This window comes from Centropristis striata, chromosome 17 (assembly GCF_030273125.1).
Source record: "Centropristis striata isolate RG_2023a ecotype Rhode Island chromosome 17, C.striata_1.0, whole genome shotgun sequence".
Taxonomy (NCBI): domain Eukaryota; kingdom Metazoa; phylum Chordata; class Actinopteri; order Perciformes; family Serranidae; genus Centropristis; species Centropristis striata.
In genome coordinates, this window is record NC_081533.1 from 6,137,584 (window position 1) to 6,154,986 (window position 17,403).

General features: G+C 39.3%; 1 protein-coding gene across 1 annotated transcript in view; it reads left to right on the plus strand.

Moving 5' to 3' along the window:
• The window catches only part of LOC131990147 (uncharacterized), a 20,039-nt gene extending 3,854 nt beyond the window's left edge, over positions 1 to 16,185 (plus strand). Inside the window, exons 3-12 of the mRNA XM_059355546.1 lie at positions 926 to 1,099; positions 2,257 to 2,391; positions 5,826 to 5,999; positions 6,738 to 6,863; positions 7,372 to 7,548; positions 7,807 to 7,863; positions 8,368 to 8,493; positions 9,780 to 9,953; positions 11,231 to 11,347; positions 13,852 to 16,185. Coding sequence (XP_059211529.1) covers positions 926 to 1,099; positions 2,257 to 2,391; positions 5,826 to 5,999; positions 6,738 to 6,863; positions 7,372 to 7,548; positions 7,807 to 7,863; positions 8,368 to 8,493; positions 9,780 to 9,953; positions 11,231 to 11,347; positions 13,852 to 14,015 — 1,424 coding nt within the window. The 3' untranslated portion in view covers positions 14,016 to 16,185. The remainder of the gene's footprint in view (positions 1 to 925; positions 1,100 to 2,256; positions 2,392 to 5,825; positions 6,000 to 6,737; positions 6,864 to 7,371; positions 7,549 to 7,806; positions 7,864 to 8,367; positions 8,494 to 9,779; positions 9,954 to 11,230; positions 11,348 to 13,851) is intronic.
• The last annotated feature ends 1,218 nt before the right edge of the window (positions 16,186 to 17,403 follow it).

Sequence of the window (17,403 nt, forward strand, 5' to 3'; positions counted from 1 at the left end):
CAATACAATGTCACTCAGATCAAAGCTAAACTCAGGAATGATCAGCCTCACATGACTGAATGAAAATGACAAACGATGTAAAAGTGTTTCTTGCTGACCAACAGACTCTCATACTTTTCTTTTTTTTTACTTTAATAGTATCCATAATAAATCTGAATGGGGGAAATAACAGATAGTGAAAGAAAAAAAGCTTCTAGAACGATAGTTCTTTTCATTTATTATAAATGTAGAAAGATGTTTTTGGTCTTTTTGTTGTTTAGACCCACAATAAAATAGATTTTTAACTACATGGCGAATCAATATAGATAAAATATAAAACTTGTGAGTGACACACTTTAATCTGTTTATCTCTCTTCACTGCGGTATGAAACTACATTGATCTTGTGATGTATAAGATCAGTATATAGTAGTAGTAGTAGTATATAGTAGTACGCTATAAGCTGCAGCTTCAGTCAATAACCGATGTCCAGTCGGGGCGTATTGACCGGTAAAAGAGTTCCGCATAGGATGCTCTCATGTATCCTCGCTCATGTCTCCTCCGATATCCCTCCTCCATCCTACCTCCTCCATACTACCTCCTCCATCCTCCGAGCACAAATAAGAACTTTGGGAAGGTCATGAAGATGGCGCACGTGAAGAACTTCTGGTTCAATCGAGGATGGAGGAGTGAGGAGACATAAAATAAGGGAATTGAGAAAGGACCAACATTTAGCTTGTCTCCTTAAGAACTCCTCTCAAACAGGCAGTCAGTATATATATAATATCACAACTTAAGAGAAGAATCTGTGTGAGTCAATGAGTTTAATGATCAGATGGTTGATGAACATTTCAACTTTCTACCATTAATAAATGACTTTCTGTTCTTTTGGGAAATGTTGTGACTGGTTTGACCCCCTGTGTGTGTGTGTGTGTTTGTGTGTTGTAGTATATCAACAGCGACTGATCTTCGCAGACAAACAGCTGGAGGACGATCGTCTGCTGGTTTCATATGGAAACAGACATGAGTCAACCATTCACTTAGTTCTAAGACTACGAGGGTTCGACCCGTCTGTTGACCAGGGACATGATGGAATGACGGACAAGGATGGCATAAACAGAAGTACGGAACATTTTCTTATTTTTTTAAACCCGTATGTTTCCTCCTGGGACACATTTTAATATAATAAAACATAATAATAATAATAATAATAAAACACCAGAGCTGCACTTCACTGTCCTGACAGTCAGCTCAGGTGATATTTTGTTGTTAGTTTGTTTTGCTGTTAAAAATCAAATTTTTCATTCACCATCTGATTTAAATGAAATTGTTATGTGCTGATCAGTCCTTCAAAACCTTCACTGGCAGCCTGCTGTTTTCAGACTTCAGTTGAAAATCCTCCTTTTGTTTTACAAAGCACATGTGGGACATGCTGTCAGTCTATATCCCCAGCAGGTCTCTCCAGTCACAAGGTGGAAATCAGTATTTATGCACCAGTTCTTTTGCTGCATGTGTGTGCTCAACAGAGAAAATAGATGGGTGAACCTTGAACCTTGAACCTTGAACCAGCTGGAACAAGCTGACAGATATTTGCATAAACATTGACACAGCAAAATATGTTCAGGTGAAGACAAAATGTCTCTGCGTGGTGCAGAGCAGTGCCTTGAATTTCACCATACACTGATAAAAATAATACTTCCTTATAAAAGAAAAGGCAATAATTTGCGCTTTCTTCTTTTTTAATTCAGAGCAACATTTGTATTTTTTTCTTTGAAATGAATTCAAATAAATCTAATTTATTTACTCAATGTAAGTACTGTTTAAAGAGGTAATGCCACTGAATAACTTCAATTTAATTATAGAGAGTAAATCCACTTAATGTTGTTTATTAAATCATCACAGTTGTTGATGTTGAAAACTAAAATATGACTCTAAAACATTTTTTTATTTCGTCTCATTTCAGTGCAATTAAATACACTCTGCTCTGTTATTAATATTTTTATTTGCATGATGTATGTAGACGAAAGAGTTTATAGTTTTAATTCTAACTTTACAATAGATGCTACATGTCCATATGAAAAAATATCTATTTGATGTTTTAAATGTTATATTGCATGTGAATAAATGTGACTATTTAACTGTTTAACTCTGTCCAACATACAGGGAATGTTTTTACATATATCCACCTGTTGGACATCAAATACATTCTGCATTCATTTAAAGAGAAACTTTATTAAGTGATGCAGTTATTAAAGACAAATTTTTACTTTATTCTTTAGAAATGGATGTCACAGTCTTTGTCAAAATAACCTTATTTGGGAAGACCACAGAGGTCCACCTGTCCAACAATAAGTTTGAGAGCGTCACAGTGCTGCAGCTGAAGGAGAAGATACAGAATCTCGAAGGAATCCCAGGTAACATCATGTTCATGATTAAAATGTGTGCAGAGTTTAGTCTAATGCTAAAAAGATGGACTACAGATCAGATTAGGTTCATACCTGTATTCTTGGTTGCTACTTGAACATGTTGTGAATATATATCTGTATTCACTCTCAACATTTAGCTGTGTCTCCTTAAGGCCTCCTCTCAAACAGGCAGTCTGCTCTGATTGGTCAGTGTTTGTGTCACTTCAGCTGAATGAGCGTTAAGGCCCAGTGACAGCACTTTCTGCCTCTACTTCACTATATTTATAACGTCACAACTTCAAATCAAATCAAATCAAACTTTATTTATATAGCGCTTTTCATACATAAAAATGCAACACAAAGTGCTTTACAAAAAAAAAAAGAATAAAAACAAACAATAAAAATGACAAAACCAAACCATCCCTCCCCCACATACACATCTGTAAGTATACATACACAAACATGCACACACGCATTTAGTCATGCATGCACACAAACACACTCAGACTCACACACAGCACATATTGATTGACAGTGTCGAGACATGGCAAGGCACCGAGGATCCAGATGAGGAAAAAGCAACCTGTGGGAGCATCCACACTGAGAGGTGGCAGAGCCCACAGCCATATAGGACGCCGTCACAGAGACCACCAGGACCCGGGGAGACCGAGGCGGACTCCACACATGGTGCAGAGCCGCCTAGTCCCCCGGGCCCAGGGAGTCTCCAAGACCACATCCCCACGGGCAGACCCAACACACCCCCCAGTGAGGAGGCCCCCATGAGGGAACACTGGAGCTAAAAACTAAAAGACTAAAAGACATCAGGACAGGATAAAAACTAAGAGACTAAAAGACAACAGGACAGGATAAAAACTAAGAGACTAAAAGACAACAGGACAGGATAAAAACTAAAAGACTAAAAGACAACAGGACAGGATAAAAACTAAAAGACAACAGGACAGGATAAAAACTAAGAGACTAAAAGACAACAGGACAGGATAAAGACTAAAAGACACCAGGACAGGATAAAAACTAAGAGACTAAAAGACAACAGGACAGGATAAAAACTAAAAGACTAAAAGACAACAGGACAGGATAAAGACTAAAAGACAACAGGACAGGATAAAGACTAAAAGACAACAGGACAGGATAAAGACTAAAAGACATCAGGACAGGGTAAAGGCTAAAAGACAACAGGACAGGATAAAGACTAAAAGACATCAGGACAGGATAAAGACTAAAAGACAACAGGACAGGATAAAGACTAAAAGACAACAGGATAGAAAATAAAAGATAAAAACCAAAATACAACGGGAAATAAATAAATAGTAAAATAATCAGTTAAAAGCTAGACCAAACAGGTGGGTCTTGAGCCTCCTTTTAAAAACATCAACAGTCTCTGCGGTCCTGATGTCCTCTGGCAGGCTGTTCCAAAGGCGTGGGCCATACTGGCTGAATGCAGCCTCCCCGTAGGTTTTAGTTTTAACTCTTGGAATGATTAAAAGGCCGTTGCCAGAGGACCTCAGGACCCGCGAGGGTTGATATGATAAAAGCATATCCGATAGATAAGATGGCCCAAGGCCGTTAAGACATTTAAAAACTAATAAAAGAACCTTAAAATCGATCCTGAAACACATGGGGAGCCAATGCAGTGATTTTAAAACCGGTGTAATGTGTTCCCGCCCTCTGGTCCTCGTCAGCACGCGTGCGTCTGAGTTTTGTAATAATTGTAGGTTGTGGATGCTCTTTTTGGGAAGACCAGAGAGCAGGGCATTACAATAATCTAAACGACAAGAGATAAAAGCATGCATCAGCACCTCCGTGTTGGCCTGGGAGAGAAACAGGCGGACTCTGGCTATGTTCTTAAGATGGTAAAAACCTATCTTTGTTGTATTTTTAATATGAGGAATAAAACTTAGCTCAGAGTCGAAAACGACGCCCAGGTTCTTTACACATTGTGAAGTTTTAAAATCTCGTAGTTTTGGTAAAAGTTTCTGACCGATGACTAAAACCTCTGTTTTGTCCTGGTTGAGCTGTAGGAAGTTCACTGCCATCCATAACTTGATATCTAAAATACAGTTTAAAAGGGAGTCACTGTACATCGCCGTGTCTCCTGATGACACAGATGTCATCAGGAGACACGGCGATGTACAGTTGTGTATCATCAGCGTAGCTGTGGAAGCTGATGCCGTGTCTCCTGATGACGTCCCCAAGGGGAAGCATATAGAAATTAAAAAGAATTGGACCTAAAATTGATCCTTGGGGAACCCCACACTTGATTTCATGTGTTCTGGAGGAGCATGTATCCATACTTACAAAGAAACTTCGATCTGAGAGATAAGAACTGAACCAGTTAAAAACAGTACCAGAGAGGCCGACCAGGGTTCGGAGTCTGTTTAATAAAATGTGATGGTCTACTGTATCAAAAGCTGCGCTGAGATCCAGTAGAACCAAGACTGTTAATTTCTGTGAATCTAAATAACACCTGAAGTCATTTAAAATCTTTAAAAGAGCTGTCTCGGTACCGTGGTTCATTCTAAAACCAGATTGATATTTCTCTAAAATGTTGTTTCTATTTAAAAAATAATTGAACTGGTTAAAAACCAGTTTTTCTAAAATCTTACTTAAAAATGGTAAGTTGGATACAGGCCGGTAGTTATTTAAAATGTTGGGGTCTAAATTACTCTTCTTCAGAAGGGGCTTCACCACTGCCGTTTTGTAGGCAGCAGGGAAGACACCCGTCTGAAGAGAGCAATTTAAAATCTGTTCCTCAAAGAAAGCATAAAATGATTTTAAGAGCGATGTGGGAATAGGACCTAAAAGGCAGGTTGTTGGGTTTACTTGGGAGAAAAGTGTCCTTGCATCAACCATGGCAAAACTCTCCAGTGTTTCCTCAGATAAGAGCGATGGTTCAGGTGTGTAAAAAGTTACATTCTGGGATAAAAGACTGGATCTGATACCATCGATCTTATTTCTGAAGTGGTCTGCAAAGTCCTCGCAGAGGACCTCTGATGGTGTCATGTGAGCTTTATTAAAACTGTTGTTGGTTAAAAGATCGAAGGTGGAGAAAAGAAACCTGGTTTTTATTGTCTGTGATGAGTTTCGAGAAATTGGAAGTTCTTGCTTGTTTGACTGCGTTACTGTAGGTTTTGAGTTGTTCACGTAGTATTTCATGATGAACTGTCAATTTAGTTTTTCTCCACCTTCTCTCTGCACTCCTGCAAACTTAAGAGAAGAACTTCAATCTGTGTGAGTGGATGAGTTTAATGATCAGATGGTTGATACTATGGACCATGGAGTGTGACTGCAGCTCTAAAAGGATGAACTAACATTACTTTTAACAAGTTATTTAAACTTTATACCAATAATAAATGACTTTCTGTTATTTTGGGAAATGCTGTCAGTGACTGGTTTGACCCCCTGTGTGTGTTTGTGTGTTGTAGTAGATCAACAGCAGCTGATCTTCGCAGGCAAACAGCTGGAGGACGATGCTCTGCTGGTTTCATATGGAATCAGACATGAGTCAACCATTCACGTAGTTCTAAGACTAGGAGGGTTCGACCTGTCTGTTTACCGGTGGCATGATGGAATGGGGAACAAGGATGGCATAAACAGAAGTACGGAACATTTTATTATTTTTTAAACTGGTTTCCTATATGTTTCCTCCTGGGACACATTGTAATAAAACACCAGAGCTGCACTTCACTGTCCTGACAGTCAGCTCAGATTACATTTTGTTGTAATTTGTTAAAAATCCAATTTTGCATTGATAATCTGATTTAAATTAAATTGTTATGTGCTGATCAATCCTTCAAAACCTTCACTGGCAGCCTGCTGTTTTCAGACTTCAATTGAAAATCCTCCTTCTGTTTTACAAAGCACATGTGGGACATGCTGTCAGTCTATATCCCCAGCAGGTCTCTCCAGTCACAAGGTGGAAATCAGTATTTATGCTCCTGTTCTTTTAAAACCAAACTAAATACCGTTCTTTTCACTGGAGCATTTTCTTAATGAACACACTATACTTTTACAGCATGCTCATTTGTATGTGTGTATGTGTTTTTATGTGTCTGTATGAATGGATGCCTCAATTTACACATTTTTCTTCTTTTATTTTGTTACGTGTCATTTTACCTATATCCTGTTTGCACTGCATCAGAATGGTCATTAAAGGTTTGCAAGTGGATATGAGGCAAAAACGGACTAATGTTCAGCTATGCTACATGTCTATATGAAAAAATATCTATTTTAAATGTTATATTATATGTAAATAAATGTGACTATTTAACTGTTTAACTCTGTCCAACCAGCATGCAGTTATTAAAGACAAACTTTGACTGTTTTTTTTTAAATAGATGTCACGGTCTTCATTAAAGAGTTAAATGGGAGGATCACAAGTATCCACCTGCCCAACAATGAGTTTGAGAGTGTCACAGTGCTGCAGCTGAAGGAGAAGATACAGAATCTCGAAGGAATCCCAGGTAACATCATGTTCATGATTAAAATGACCACTTGAAGCGTGCAGAGTTTAGTCTAATGCTAAAATGATGGACTACAGATCAGATTAGGTTGATACTTGTATTCTTGGTTGCTACTTGAACATGTTGTGAATATATATCTGTATTCACTCTCAACATTTAGCTGTGTCTCCTTAAGGCCTCCTCTCAAACAGGCAGTCTGCTCTGATTGGTCAGTGTTTGTGTCACTTAAGGCCCAGTGACAGCACTTTCTGCCTCTACTTCACTATATTTATAACATCACAACTTAAGAGAAGAACTTCAATCTGTGTGAGTGGATGAGTTTATTGATCAGATGGTTGATACTATGGACCATGGAGTGTGACTGCAGCTCTAAAAGGATCAACTAACATTACTTTTAACAAGTTATTTAAACTTTCTACCAATAATAAATTACTTTCTGTTGTTTTAGGAAATGTTGTCAGTGACTGGTTTGACCCCCTGTATGTGTTTGTGTCTGTGCTTGTTGTAGTACATCAACATCGACTGGTCTTCGGAGACTGCCAGCTGGAGGACGATCGTCTGCTGGTTTCATATGGAATCCATCATGAGGCAACCATTCACTTAATTAAAAGGCTACAGGGGGGAGACCTCCCGCCTGATGACCCAGGACGTGATCGAATGAGAGACAAGAAAGGCAAAATCAGAAGTATGGAACGTTTATTTTATTTTAAAAACCATTCCCTATATGTTTCCTCCTGGGACACATTTTACTAAAACACCAGAGCTGCACTTCACTGTCCTGACAGTCAGCTCAGGTGATATTTGGTTGTGATTTGTTAAAAATCCAATTTTGCATTAATAATCTATTTTAAATTAAATTTATGTGCTGATCAATCCTTCAAAACCTTCACTGGCAGCCTGCTGTTTTCAGACTTCAATTGAAAATCATCCTTTTGTTTTACAGAGTACCTGTGGAACATGCTGTCAGTCAATATCCCCAGCAGGTCTCTCCAGTCACAAGGTGGAAATCAGTATTTATGCACCTGTTCTTTTAAAACTAAACTAAATACCGTTCTTTTCACTGGAGCATTTTCTTAATGAACACACTGTACTTGTACAGCATGCTCATTTGTATGTGTGTATGTGTTTTTATGTGTCTGTATGAATGGATGTCTCAATTTACACATGGTTGTTCTTTTATTTTGTTACATTTCATTTGACCTATATCCTGTTTGTACTGCATCAGAATGGTCATTAAAGGTTTGCAAGTGGACATGAGGAAAAATGGACTAATGTTCAGCTATGCTACATGTCTATTTGAAAAAGTATCTATTTGATATTTTAAATGTTATATTACATGTAAATAAATGTGACTATTTAACTGCTTAACTCTGTCCAACAAACAGGGAATGTTTTACATATATCCACCTGTTGGACATCAAATACATTCTGCATTCATTTAAAGAGAAACTTTATTAAGTGATGCAGTTATTAAAGACAAACTTTTACTATTTTTTTAAAATAGATGTCACGGTCTTCATTGAAGGGTTAAATGGGAGGATCACAAGTATCCACCTGCCGGACAATAAGTTTGAGAGCGTCACAGTGCTGCAGCTGAAGGAGAAGATACAGACTGTCTGGCGATACCCAGGTAACATCATGTTCACGATTAAAATGACCACTTAAAGCGTGCAGAGTTTAGTCTAATGCTAAAATGATGGACTACAGATCAGATTAGGTTCATACTTGTATTCTTGGTTGCTACTTGAACATGTTGTGAATATATATCTGTATTCACTCTCAACATTTAGCTGTGTCTAGGGTTGCCAACTCCCCGAAAAATAAATAAGGGACACTTCATTGGCAGGGCCGGCCGACCCGATTGCCTTCACCCATCCTGGCGTGGTGGAATTTTTTAGCCCCTTTTTTGTAGGTAAAATGATTTTTTAACAATTTGACTCGAACCTGAATTGAATTAGATGCATATTTTTGTGTGACATGAATACATAGAAAACAAATGATTATCCAGCAATTCACTTTAACACAAAATAACAATTAGCCTGTTTTTCAAAGATGTAGTGGAGTTTGCTGATAACAATGGAAAAAGAGCGCCGGCACAACGTGCAGTGTGCTTTATAGATGTTATCACGCACTTTTTCCACCCAGGTGCTTCCTTTTACCCATTCTTCAGTATTTTTGCATCCTTTTCTGTTTTTTTCTCTGAGGGGTACTAGACACATTGCTGCTCGAAGGTGTAGCGTCTGTGTCACTGTCACCTACGCATGCTGCTTTGTTGTCTTCTGCTCTCTTCTCCTCGACCAATGGGATGAGCGTATTCTGTATCGTCATACTCGTGTGTGAATATGCTGTCAGTTCATTGGTCACAGAGCAGGACGGGGCCTTGGAACAAGTTTACCGTAAGTTTACATATAAAGCGCCCTGTTATTAAATTTTCATTGGCATTTACTGACTATTTTTTGACTGTCACAATAATACGGGACAAAGTGCGTCCCTTTTCACCTCAATACGGGACGGGTGCTTTTGTTTCTAAATACGGGACGATTCCGTTTTTCAAGGGATGGTTGGCAACCCTAGCTGTGTCTCCTTGAGGCCTCCTCTCAAACAGGCAGTCTGCTCTGATTGGTCAGTGTTTGTGTCACTTCAGCTGAATGAGCGTTGAGGCCCAGTGACAGCACTTTCTGCCTCTACTTCACTATATTTATAACATCACAACTTAAGAGAAGAACTTCAATCTGTGTGAGTGGATGAGTTTAATGATCAGATGGTTGATACTATGGACCATGGAGTGTGACTGCAGCTCTAAAAGGATCAACTAACGTTACTTTTAACAAGTTATTTAAACCTTATACCAATAATAAATGACTGTTCTTTTGGGAAATGTTGTCAGTGACTGGTTTGACCCTGTGTGTGTTGTAGTAGATCAACAGCGACTGATCTTCGCAGGCCGCCAGCTGGAGGACGATCGTCTGCTGGTTTCATATGGAATCCAACATGAGGCAACCATTCACATGGTTTTAATACTAGGAGGGTTCGACCCATCTGTTGACCAGGGACATGATGGAATGAGGAACAAGGATGGCATAAACAGAAGTATGAAACATTTTATTATTTTTCAAACCTGTTTCCTATATAGTTCCTGTCAGGGCTGGGTTTGGTGGACTCAGGAGCAGGGAAGGAGGCAGAAGCAGAGGTCAGGTAACAAGAGTGTTTATTGTAAATGGTAAGGCAGGGAGACTTGCGTCGGCACATGGTGGGTAGGAAGCTAGGCAGGGAATGGGATCAGGCTGGAGGTGCAGGCTGGCGTCCGGGCGGAGGCTGTTGCTGGGGTGCAAAAAAGGAAAAAGGGATAGGTCTCAAAAGGCAGGACAAAAACAGGAATACAGGCAGGTAATGTTTCGAGAGCTAGAGACTAACTGTTAGTAGAGTCTATAATCCAGCGCTGACTGATTGTGGCACAGGATCTTAAATAGTGTGGGTGATGATCAGATAAGCAGCAGCTGAGAGGCCCCGGCTCCAGCACAGCAGTCTCCCATCAGCAATCAGGCTTGCACACACACACTAGGGAGCAGGGGGAGGAGGCATGACATTCCCTCCTGGGACACATTTTAATAAAACACCAGAGCTGCACTTCCCTGACAGTCAGCTCAGGTGACATTTTGTTGTAATTTGTTAAAAATCCAATTTTGCATTGATAATGTGATTTAAATTAAATTGTTATGTGCTGATCAATCCTTCTAAACCTTCACTGGCAGCCTGCTGTTTTCAGACTTCAGTTGAAAATCATCCTTTTGTTTTACAAAGCACATGTGGAACATGCTGTCAGTCTATATCCCCAGCAGGTCTCTCCAGTCACAAGGTGGAAATCAGTATTTATGCACCTGTTCTTTTAAAACCAAACTAAATACCGTTCTTTTCACTGGAGCATTTTCTTTATGAACACACTGTACTTGTACAGCATGCTCATTTGTATGTGTGTATGTGTTTTTATGTGTCTGTATGAATGGATGTCTCAATTTACACATTGTTGTTCTTTTATTTTGTTACATTTCATTTGACCTATATCCTGTTTGTACTGCATCAGAATGGTCATTAAAGGTTTGCAAGTGGATATGAGGCAAAAACGGACTAATGTTCTGCTATGCTACGTGTCTATATGAAAAAATATCTATTTGATATTTTAAATTTGTATTGCATGTGAATAAATGTGACTATTTAACTGTTTAACTCTGTCCAACTTACAGGGAATGTTTTTACATATATCCACCTGTTGGACATCAAATACATTCTGCATTCATTTAAAGAGAAACGTTATGAAGTGATGCAGTTATTAAAGACAAACTTTTACTTTATATTTTTTATTTTTTTAGAAATGGATGTCAAGGTCTTCATTGAAGACAAAAGACCTGTGACACCTACGATTCAGTTCGAGAGCTCACCAGTGCAGCAGCAAAATGAGAAGTTGGAGCCTCTCATAGGAGTCCCAGGTAACATTATGTTAATGCTAAAATGATGGACTACAGATCAGATTAGGTTCATACTTGTATTCTTGGTTGCTACTTGAACTTGTTGTGAATATATATCTGTATTCACTCTCAACATTTAGCTGTGTCTCCTTAAGGCCTCCTCTCAAACAGGCAGTCTGCTCTGATTGGTCAGTGTTTGTGTCACTTCAGCTGAATGAGCGTTAAGGCCCAGTGACAGCACTTTCTGCCTCTACTTCACTATATTTATAACATCACAACTTAAGAGAAGAACTTCAATCTGTGTGAGTGGATGAGTTTAATGATCAGATGGTTGATACTATGGAACATGGAGTGTGACTGCAGCTCTAAAAGGATCAACTAACATTACTTTTAACAAGTTATTTAAACTTTATACCAATAATAAATTACATTCCGGAATGCACTTCAAGAGTAGCAGCAAATCTGGTAGCTCTGTAATTTTACTGATTTTTTTGTTTTCTTATCATATTTTTGTCATACTTTTGATGGATACTTCTGTGGAGAGAAGAGTTTATTCAAGAGAAGAGCTTTATTCATTGAAACGGAGCAAGTCTTGAGGAGACCATCAACCTATTCCAGCTGAGTTGAAGAGGTGTTTTCCTGGTTGTTGTGCTCGTGCAAAAGTGAAGGCTCGGAAATGGAGATGTAAGCCCTTTCTTCCATCAGTCATCATGGGAAATGTCAATTATCTGCCCAACAAGACTGATGAACTGGAGATATTGGTGAAGACTTACAAATTATATCGTAAGTGTAGTCTCATGTGTTTTACGGAAACTTGGTTGAATCAAAACATCTCAAACTCCAATGTGGATCTACCTGGCTTCACGCTCATATGATTGGACAGAGATGCTAAAGCTAGTGGCAAGAAGAAAGGTGGGGGCTTGGCTTTATTTGTGAACCAGAGATGGTGCAGTCCTACACATGTTACTGTGAAGGAGAGAATGTGCTGCCCAGACATTGAATTATTGGCAGTTAGCATGAGACGATATTATGTACCAAGAGAGTTCAGTCATATCATAACAATACTTGTGTACATTCCACCCAAGATAACTGCTGAAGTTCCATCTGAAGTTCTACATGACCTCATTGCTAAGACACAGACTAAACATCCCGAATCATTCTTGATCATTTCAGGAGACTTCAATCATGTTTCCCTCTCCTCCCACCTGACTGGATTTACACAGTTTGTTAATTGTCCCACCAGAGAAAATAAAACCCTTGATCTGCTGTATGCTAATGTCAAAAAAGCGTACAGAGCTACTGCCGTACCACCAATTGGAAGGTCAGATCACAACTTAGTTCTTCTGGAGACTTGTTACAAACCCTGTGTGTGGAGGCAGCCTGCAACTAAACTCACAGTCAGGAAATGGACACCAGAGGCAACTGAGACTCTAAAGGACTGCTGTGAATGTACAGACTGGAATGTGTTGCTGGAAACAGAGCAGAACAGTATGGACATTGACAAACAGGTTGACTGCTTTACTGAGGACTGAACGCTGTGCAAGTGCATTCAATACCATTCAACCCAACATACTCAAAAACAAGCTGACAGAGATGGGAGTGAATCTTTCCTTCATCTCCTGGATCACAGATTACCTGACAGGAAGACCACAGTATGTCACGTTGGGGAACTGTGTTTCTGGGACATTAATGAGCAGCACAGGGGCTCCACAAGGGACTGTTCTGGCTCCGTTCCTGTTCACACTGTACACAGCAGACTTCAAATACAACTCTGAGTCCTGCCACATCCAGAAGTACTCCGACGACACTGCTATTGTGGCGTGTATCAGGAATGGACAGGAATCTGAATATAGGGATCTGATAAAAGCCTTCAGTGACTGGAGTCACAAGAACTATCTCCTACTGAACACCTCAAAGACTAAGGAAATGATCGTAGATTTCCACAGGTTCAAGCCCCCCCTTCAGCCAGTGAATACCTGTGGGGTGGACATGGAGCTGGTGCCAAGTTCTAAGTATCTAGGTGTATACCTGGATAATAAGTTGGACTGGTCCCTAAACACAGACGCTCTCTACAAAAAGGAGCAGAGCCTCCTCTTTTTCTTCTTGAAGCTCAGATCTCTGGACATCTGTAGTAAGATGCTGCAGATGTTTTACCAGTCTGTGGTGGTAGTGTGTTGTTTTATGCTGCAGTCTGCTGGGGAGGCAGCATCACACACAGAGATGAAGGCGGTTGGACAGACTGGTCTAAAGAGCTGGTTCTGTGGTTGGAGCCAGGTTTGACACACTGGAGGAGGTGGTGGAGAGATGACCTGTCAAGATGGTGGAGAGATGACCTTCCCAAAAGATCCTTTGCTCCTACAGCCATCAGGCTATCTCATTCTAGTTATCAGACTTACTAAATTTCCCCTCGGGGATAAATACAGTTATTTTGATTTGATTTGATTTGATTTTGTTGTTTTGGGAAATGTTGTCAGTGACTGGTTTGACCGTTTGTGTGTGTGTGTGTGTTTGTGTGCATGTTGTAGTAGAAGAACAGCGACTGGTCTCCGGATGCGACGAGCATGAGGCAACCATTCACTTAGATGCAAGACTACCGAAGGAAGGCGCCCCGTCTAGTGACCCGAGACATGATGGAATGGGTAAGAAGGATGGCAAAAACAGGAGTATGGAAATGTTAGTTTTATTTTAAACCTGTTCCCTGTATGTTTCCTCCTGGGACACATTTTAATAAAACAACAGAGCTGCACTTCACTGTCCTGACAGTCAGCTCAGGTGACATTTTGTTGTAATTTGTTAAAAATCCAATTTTGTATTGATAATCTGACTTGAATTAAATTGTTGTGTGCTGTTCAATCCTTCAAAACCTTCACTGGCAGCCTGCTGTTTTCAGACTTCAATTGAAAATCCTCCTTTTGTTTTACAAAGCACATGTGGGACATGCTGTCAGTCTATATCCCCAGCAGGTCTCTCCAGTCACAAAAACCAAACTAAAAACTGTTCTTTTCACTGGAGCATTTTCTTAATGTATTAGACAGTATTTAGACAGCATGCTCATTTTTATGTGTGTATATATTTTTACGTGTCTTTATGCATTGATGTCTCAACTTGCACATTGTTGTTCTTTTATTTTGTTACATTTCATTTGTACGATATGGTGCCATCACCAGTCTTTATGTTGCTGAAACTAACCACAAATTAATTAATCCTAGAGCAACGTTAGATAGATTAAAAACTTAAATGTAATGTATCTCTGAACATATCTTTGTAGAACCAACTTTAGGGTTCCAGGTGGACGAACCAAAAGCACTATTTAATCCATTGTGTTATTTCAGCTGCACCTGAGTCATTTATCAAGATTTGAATGTTACATAATCATATTTTTCATGTTTGACCTTCCAGTTTCTGGAAAGGATAAGTTATATACTGCAGCTCTCTGGAAAAACAGGTTGAAAATGTTTTAAAAAATGTTGTCGATCCCCAGCCCTCCCATCATATTTTTTTCAAGTCTGCCTTCAGTTTCCTTTTTAGACCAGCAGAGGGCAGACAGTACACATTCCATGACAAACCCAGAATCACATTTCCCCTCAACATTTCCTCAGTAACATTTTGGAATACAAGAAAAACTATAGCCGTGTTTCCACTAGGGGGAAAAGTGTCCACCGGGAAAGTCTCAGGCCACACCCTCTCAAAAGTCTGCTCACTCTGCTGGTCTCCATTACAAGTTAGCCCCCAGAGGGATTTAGAGACTCCGGAGGTGATGTATGGTTTTCGCCATCGCTAACTGTGCACAACGTCAGCAGCTGAAAGCAGCATGGCTAATTATACACAGAGTCTCCTCTGATCATAAACAGTGATCGTGAATTAACCGGCATCGCTAACTGTGCACAGAGTGTCCGGTGCTTGTTGTAAACACACAGAGATCACTAAGTGAAAACCTCCTGCAGCAGCAGCACATACACACTGTACTGCTACAGAGCTAACTGTTAGCCTATTAGCACATACACACTGTACTACTACAGTGCTAACTGTAGCTAACTGCCGCTATCGGAGGCTCTTCTTAACGAGCCGGCCTCCTGCTCGTTAAGAAGTTGCTGGATTTGTCTCCAGCCGCTTTCTTGAAAAATGGTAGCTAAGGGGGTCTGAAAAGTCGCTTAATTTAGCATCAAAGTTGCTAAGTTTGTGGAGTAATACGTCACATCCTGCTTAGCGATCTATCCAATCAGTAACCAGCCTTTTTTCAGGGGAGAAAACAGCCCCTGCTCTTTTTACCCGACAAGTCCGCTCTGGACGGCTCGTATTCAAATTAGGGGCGTCTCGGTGAGTGAGACCCGCCTCATTCAGGGTGTTGCCCGGTTGTGGAAACGACCCTGTTATGTGGTGTGATCTCCCACTCTTTTCTAAAACTGATTTCAAACATGATGTTTCTGTTGAGGAATGTGGGTAAAACATTTTCCTATTTCGTCTCATTTCAGTGTTATTTAATAAACTCTGCTCTGTTATTAATATTTTTATTTACATGATATGTGTAGGTCAAAGAGTTTGTTTTAATCCTAACATTTCAATATATATATTTTTTAAATATATGTATTTTTTATAATCTTTCTGACTTTGCTGGATATTAAACCATTTCTCCAGTATTAACATGTTACGAGTTTTATTGTTGAGTGTTTTATTTCTCTGATTGACCTGTAGAGGGAACTACAGCTCCTCCTGTGCTTCTGGAAAAAATACTTTATCTCAACATGAAGGTAATCCAGGCACTCTAAAATATATTAAAAAAGATAACGAGGAAGCCAATATTAAAACTCCTCTATTAAAGTTGCTGAATTATTGTTAATAAATCATCTTTCACCACTGTAGCTACTTGTTTTGGAGTGTCTTCCTGTTAAACTTATTTTTCTTCATTTTCCAAAAGCACCAGACATGCATTTATTTATTTATTTAATTTAGTCATCTCTTTTTTCCTGACCCTATATCTAGTTTTGCACGGCATCAAAAGAGACATTTAAAGTTTGCAAGTGGGCAAAAACTGACAAATGTTCAGCTATGCTACGTGTCTATATGAAGAAATATCCATTTGATATTTTACATTTTTATATTGCATTTGAATAAATGTGATTAGTTAACTGTTGTTACTGAATGTTTTTACATAAATCCAACAAAAATGAATCAAAAGAGAAACTTTATTAAGTAATGCAGTTATTATTGACAAACTATTGCTGAGCAGAGATCAAGTGCAAGACAGAAAACTTTAAAAACATTACAAACTGCATTATAGAACATTATGAGAACATACAGCAGATATTTCACTGCTGGTTATGTACATTAACAAATCAGGCCACAGGTGTACACCAGCAGCGGGCTCTAAGTGTGGCTGCAAAAACATTTCTGTCCATTCATTTCAGTGCAAAATAAGAAAACTTCTCACTTCATTTATTACCTCAGAAATTTTTTTAGGACAACACTATGGTCTCAATCGCTAGAAAAAAATCTTCTTCAAGACAATTTGATGTTAATAGTGTAAATAATGGCCCCATTTAGAAGAAAATAGAAGATAAAGAATCATATGATTTGGGGCGGGGCTACCTTTGATTGACAGGTCACTAACAAGGTGAGCCGTCATCAGGAGAGAAGCAGAACAATGCGTATCCACGGCAACGTGTCAATAAAGTTATATATAACGTTATATAGACAAAAAAAGGACATTTAGCGGTTTGGTCTCATAACTTTGACCCTTTTACAGTTTATTTGAACGTTTTGTTCATTAAATGTCTTGTTCAGCGTTTGGTTGGACAAACAGACACTCCAAGGAGTCGCTGCTCAGTGTTCTGAGGTCAGTAACAAACATTTTGTTTTTGTTTTTTGCCAAAACGAACATCCCAGTTAATGCTAACATGAATTAGCAGCAGCTTCTCTCAGTCAGGTTGAGGTGTAGAGAGGCTGTAGTCAGTGATCAGATCCCTCTCCTCCTCCACAGTCCAAATATGGTCTGCTCCCCGTATCGGAAACAAGATGAAGACGGGTGTAACGATGAACTCGATGCTTCCACTGAGAAGAAGAGATAACGGTCTTCTCTG